Raw genomic sequence first — 6,269 nt, 5'->3', positions numbered from 1 at the left:
CGCAGGCGCCTGTGTACTCAATAAATCACCTCTTGCATTTGCAGCCAGTGGTCTGGCCCTGGTTCTTGGGCAGAGGGTTCGGTTCAGTGCCCGGCGCTTTGATGCCGAGGTTTTTCACCTTATACATGATAATAGAAGTCTTCTGCCATTGTCCTCGCTGTTGGTTGCATACAGAAGGTGGTGTAAGAATAAACTAAGGGCGCATTCAGTGTGGATTGAATCTGCCCTCCCCACAGCTATCCTGTCTCTGTTCTTAACCTCTTTCTTAGCTAGCCTTCCCCCATCCACACTCCCCCACTCAGGTTCGAACCTGGGGCTGCTCGACGGCTCTGATTGCAGCCCCGACAAACACAGCCCCCCATTCCCAGAAAGGTATAAGGAGAGCCCCCACTTCCACTATGTGGACCCCGATTCCTCCCTTGAGAGCCACTGCCATGATGTCTGCCTCCAGTTGAGCCCCCACTCTGTCTGTCTGTCTGTCTGTCTGTCTGTCCATGGCACTAATAACTCCTAATAAACTCCTTAGTCCCAACAATCATTTCAGTGTCCTCTGAACCCACATCGGGGGGCCTTTGATGCCGAATACCTCTAGTTATTTTTTATTTTATTTATTTATTTATTTATTTATTTTGGTTTTTCGAGACAGGGTTTCTCTGTGGCTTTGGAGGCTGTCCTGGAACTCGCTCTGTAGACCAGGCTGGTCTCGAACTCACGGAGATCCGCCTGCCTCTGCCTCCCGAGTGCTGGGATTAAAGGCGTGCGCCACCAACGCCTGGCCTTTTTTTTTTTTTAGTTATTTTTTATTATTTCTTAGGTGTGTGCATACGCACCTTCATGAGTTTATGTGTGTGGCATGCATTGAATTCCCCGTAGCTGGGTTACAGGAGGCTGTGAGCCCACAGGCGAGCATTGGGAATCGAGCCTGGGTCCTCTTCGAGAGTGGTGAGCCCTCTTACCTGCTGAGTCGCCTCTCCAGCCCCAGCTCACCTGGCAGACAAACAAAGCCTGGGTTCTGGGATGTAGCAATGAACCAAACAGATGGGACTCATATCCAACAGCAGGCAGGTAATGCCAACCGTGTCGCAGCACTGCTGGGCATGTTTGCGAAGCTTTGCTTGTCTGCATGCAATCCCGTAGTCCAAATGTAAGTTACCAGATGTCCCCAAAGCATCCCCCGTGCATTTCGTAGGTCACGTGACCCATCCCTGGAGTCTAGGACCGCTCTTCAGCCTTCCCTTGACAGAGCACCTGCATGTACGTCTTTACACCAGCAGAGGGCACCAGATCTCATGTGGTTGCTGGGAATTGAACTCAGACCTCTGGGAAAGCAGCCAGTGCCCTTATCCTTTGGGCCACTTCTCCAGCCCGACAGGCAAGTTTTTGACTGGAACCACTCTAGCGGGAGGGCACTTATGCTCCTCCCATTGACTACGAGACCATGGAGACAATAGACTCTGAAGAGTTAAAGCTTCCCCAGGGATCCTATGTCAGAGGAGAGACTTGGAGCCCAGGTATAACCTCCCCAGGCATCTCATGCTGGAGAAGGGAAAGGCTGAAGTCAAAACCAGCCAGAGGAGAGGCTTGAACTTGCCTCCAGCAAGAGATGGCTCACGGTTCTGCAACTTGCCAGACCACCCTGCAGGAGAGGCGAGCCTGGACGGTGATGATGGGCAGGACCACACCCTAACCAGACTCCTTAGCTCTGCCTACCGCGTGCCATCTATTTAAACCCAGGCCTCAGGTCAGACCAGAAGATGGACTTGGGGGTTCACTGGACCCCTTTATTAGCTCCTTTTCCCAACGCGACCACATAGAATAAACCTAGGCATTTCACTGTGACTTTTCTCAATTTTTAAAAAGCTGTGTGGATGGGGTGGGTGGAGTCTGTGCTCAGGCATTGGGTTCCCCAGAGCTGGAGCTACAAGCAGTTACGAACTGCGACACCAACCTGCCAGACCTGGGTACTGGGGGCCAAACTCGGGCGCTGTGGCAAGCGCAGTCGGTGCTCTTAGGCACTGAGCCACGCCTCCAGCTCCGTGTCCTGTTTAATTGGCGTGTTTGGGAGGGGTGGCCGAACGTAGCTTTCTGGCTCTCCAGGAATGAATGACACGGCGTGTGGGCACACAGATACACACTGAGGGAAATGAACTCCAACCTTTGCAACGTAGGCAGCTGGTGATGCCGCCAGTCGGTAGACAGCAGGTGGCGCTGGTAAATTAAATGCAAGTCTTTGTACAGAAGTGCCCCGGATGGGCTTATTGACAAACTGTATCAAACCTTCAAAGAGAAAGCAATGCCTTTTTATTTACACAAACCGTCTCAGAAAATAGATTTTTTTTAAAAAGGGAATATTTCTCAATACATTTTAAGAAAGCAAAGCCTGGCCAGGTCATTACAAGTGAGAGAGAGAAAAAAAATTACAAAACGCCGCCTCTCATGAACGCAGGCACAAAGAAATCCCCAAACCACGAGGTCGCTTTTTGTCCAGGGAGCAGAGCCGGCGCACAACACCCTCCTCACAAGATGTAGTCCAGGGTGGAGGAGTGAGAAGACCGCTGATTGGAGGACAGCTGCCTCTCCCACGCCCCCAGCGGCGCTCGCCCCCCGACGTGCAGGAAGATGTGGCTGCAGCTCTTCTGAAACACGGCCGCCAGGTTCTTCTTGAACTTCTCCCCTATGAAGGCGTAGATGACGGGGTTCACGCAGCAGTGTGTGAAGGAGATGACTTCCGTGACGTGGGTGGCCAGAGCGAGCCCCTGGCTCACGGCGCAGCCGTCCAGGACGCGCAGGTCGTGCAGGGACCCGAGGAAGAGCACGGCGTTGAACGGGACCCAGAAGAGCAAGGACGCGATGACCACGGCGAGCACCAGCTTGACCGCCCTGGTCCGGTTGTGGTTCTGGCAGCCCCGCAGCTGCTGCAGGACCCTGATGTAGCAGAACAGGAGGACGGCGAAGGGGAGAAGCAGGCCCAGGACGTTGACCTCGAAGTGCACGGAGAGCTTCCACCTCAGAGACTGGTTGTCGTAAAACGGGAAGCACTGCAGAGTGCCGTCGTCAGGGGCCACCTGGTAGAACACCAGCAGCGGGAGCGTGGCTGCCACGGCGGTCAGCCACACCGCCAGGCTCAGGGCGCCGCCCACTCTGGCCGTCCTCACTCGGAGGGCGTAGACGGCGTGCACGACCGCCAGGTACCTGTCCACGCTCATGAGGGTGACGAAGAACATGCTGCTGAAGAAGCCGACGTAGTAAAAGCCAGACACCGCTTTACACACCGCAGTCCCGAACACCCACTGGTCCAGCAGGTAGTGAGTCTGGAAGGGGACGGAGAAGACGAAAAGCAGGTCGGAAACGGCCAGGTTCAGGAGGTAGATGTCGGTGATACTCCCCAGCTTCTTGCAGGCCACGAGGACCAGGATGACCAGGCCGTTGCCCAGAAGGCCCAGCACAAACAGGATGCAGTAGAAGACGGCGAGGGGCAACCTTCCGCCTCTGACGGCGGACTCCGTGTCACAGGGGGTGGTGAAGACGTCGGGGTAGTAGTCGGTCACCGTGACGTTGGGATCCAGGGTGTGATCCATCCGGGCTGGAGGACCTGGCCACAGAGGTGCGGGAGAGAGATACTGGAAATTGTATCCACACCCTGAAGCCCTTAAGGCCCTCCCCTCTCTCCCTGGGACTCAACGGCAGGGTGTTAATGGGATACAAGTGCCCTACCTCAATGCCACCCTCTCCCTAGACCCTGCTTCTTTACACAGGGTCACACCAGGGGGTTTTAGAACTAGGTATGTAGCTCAGGCTGGCCCCCTGCCTTAGCCTCCCCGAGGCTAGTTTTACCACTCAGTACCATGCGGTACCCTTGCCTGGCTCCTCTCTCCCTCTCCCCCCTCCTCTGTCTCCCTTTCTCCCTCCCCCAATTTTTTTTTGTTTTTTTCGAGACAGGGTTTCTCTGTGGTTTTGGAGGCTGTCCTGGAACTCACTTTGTAGACCAGGCTGGCCTCAAACTCACAGAGATCCGCCTGCCTCTGCCTCCCAAGTGCTGGGATTAAAGGTGTTTGTCACCAACGCCCGGCTCCCTCCCCCAATTTTAACTAATTAATTATTGCATTTTGAAATAGACTCTCACTATGTAGCCCTGGCTTTCATAGAACCAGGCTGACCTCAGACCCTCAAACTTGCAGAGATCCACCTGCCTCTGATTCTCAAGTGCTGGGGTTATAGTCTGTGTCTGGCTTCTCCTTCATTTTATGTATCCATAAACTCTATACAGGCAGGATGTGATGGCACATGTCTTTAGCCCCAGCACTCGGGAGGCAGAGGCAGGCGGATCTCTGAGTTCAAGGCCAGCCTGGTCTACAGAGTGAGTTCCAGGACAGTCAGGGCTACCCAGAGAAACCCTGTCTCAAACAAACAAAATGTATATGAATATACAACATACAACATTTGTGTATCCATTCATGAGTTACATAAATGATGTCTCATTTTATATTTCACTTTAGATGTATATCCCAAGGGAGCTGGAGAGGTGACTCAGTGGTTAAGAGCACTGACCGCTTTTTCAGAGGACCCTGGTTCAATTCCCAGCACCCACACCGCAGCTCACAACTGTCTGTAACTCCAGTTCCAGGAGATCCAACACCCATGGCAAAGCACCAATAAATATAAAATAAAAATAGATGTATCCATGATATTCATAAATTTATTTCATTCTTTCATTGTTTTCATAATCCCCAGAAACAATTTAAAATGCAATAGAAAAAAATGAGCCCAACATACAGTAAAAATGAAAAGCATCAGGTTTTCCAGAAGTAAACTTAATTAATGAAGGCAACAATTCAGTCATATCAAAAACGGACACCAGGGAAGACGTAGCTCAGTAAGGTGCTTGCGGAACAAGCATGTGGACCTCGATTCAACCCCAAAACTCACGTGTGGCGGCGAGTTCCTGTAATCCCAGTGCTGGAGGCAGAGACAGGGAGGTCTCAGGGGCTCTGGCCAGCCTGGGCTGCTTCGTGAACACAAAGCCAAAGAGAAACTGTCCCAAGAAGCACTTGAGCGATGGCACTGAGGTTGACCTCTGACCTGTACATGCATATGCAAATATTCAGACACTCACAAAATAAAATAATGTGGAATAAAAATTATAGCTCCCTGGTAGAATACATGCTTAGCATGCACAAGGTCCTGGGTTCCATCCCCACAGCCCCACATCCCCCACTTGTAAAACTTCACTGGAAGACAGACAAGAGAGTGTGACAGAGGAAACGTCTTGTGTGGAAGGGCTGACCCCAGGAAAGCTCTTTTTGCCGAATTTTCCACTCTTGTGGGCTTTTCACTTCCTCCCATGTCCTGGAGAGAGCAGGGGGCGTGGTGCTCCCATCAACCACCAAGACGTTCCCAAGAGTGTGGGCTCAGACTCTGGAGACACTCAAGTTTTTAAAAAATAATCTGGGAAACCATAGTCTTCCCCTGACCTCTCTGTGAGGAGATAAGAGCCGCCCTGCACGGCCTCTGCGCCCTCACCCTAGGAAGCGCCCTAGGTACCTGAGCAGCCTTGGCTCTGAGGTTTCACAGTTGCCCACTCTCCGTCTGCTGCATGCCTGCCGCGGTGTCGCCTCCTCTTCCTCTCCGCCTCAGCTATATGTCTTGCCTCAGCCAATCCGAAGAGCGGAAAAGGCAATAGAGCTGGTGTGGAGACAGCCCTGCCCCTGCCCCTGCCTCCAGAGGGCCGGCATGGCTTCTGTGCTGCAGCTACGAGGCCGGGGGCTCTCTACTCTCAAGCTTCAGCCGACTCTGCCTGTCTCTTCCCCTCAGATCTGCGGCAGAGGCGAGCAGGGGTCCCTGCACTCCAAAGGACGGTGATGATGTGGGGGTGGGGAGGAGAGCTGTCCAGAAAGGAAGATTAAAACAGAACCTGTGACAGCTCTAAGGTTGTTCTCTAGAACCCAAGCAGGGAAAAAAAGAGTCAGCACTGTTAGGTGTCAACACCCCCCACCCCCATCCCCTACCTCCCACCCCTGCCAAACGCCAAGGTGCCTATTTAACATGTCACAGCAGACCTGGCTTTTCTCCCTCCCTGTTATAGGGTATGGCTGCCATACCCCACCCTCTCCCCCAACCCTCCAGCCCAGCTGCGTCCCTGTATAATCCAGCCATTTGGTTACCTGGTCTTTTCTGTCTACTCCCTTGACCAGTCTCTTGGCCCACGCCACCCCCCTTGGTCAGCAGCTGCTCTCCCCGTCCCCCTCTCTCTCCTCACAGGGCCCCGGCTC

The 6,269-nt window shown here is 53.3% G+C and overlaps 1 protein-coding gene across 1 annotated transcript; it reads right to left on the bottom strand.

Annotated features, from left to right (window-relative positions):
- Positions 1-2,278: 2,278 nt before the first annotated feature.
- Positions 2,279-3,886, bottom strand: Ccr8 (C-C motif chemokine receptor 8). The gene has a single exon (XM_005082334.3). It carries the CDS (start codon positions 3,576-3,578, stop codon positions 2,517-2,519), a length of 1,062 nt encoding a protein of 353 aa, XP_005082391.1. The 5' UTR covers positions 3,579-3,886; the 3' UTR covers positions 2,279-2,516.
- Between the last annotated feature and the right edge of the window lie 2,383 nt (positions 3,887-6,269).

This window comes from Mesocricetus auratus, unplaced genomic scaffold, assembly GCF_017639785.1.
Source record: "Mesocricetus auratus isolate SY011 unplaced genomic scaffold, BCM_Maur_2.0 Super-Scaffold_100691, whole genome shotgun sequence".
In the NCBI taxonomy this organism is placed as follows: domain Eukaryota; kingdom Metazoa; phylum Chordata; class Mammalia; order Rodentia; family Cricetidae; genus Mesocricetus; species Mesocricetus auratus.
This window is presented reverse-complemented; position numbering and strand designations above follow the sequence as displayed.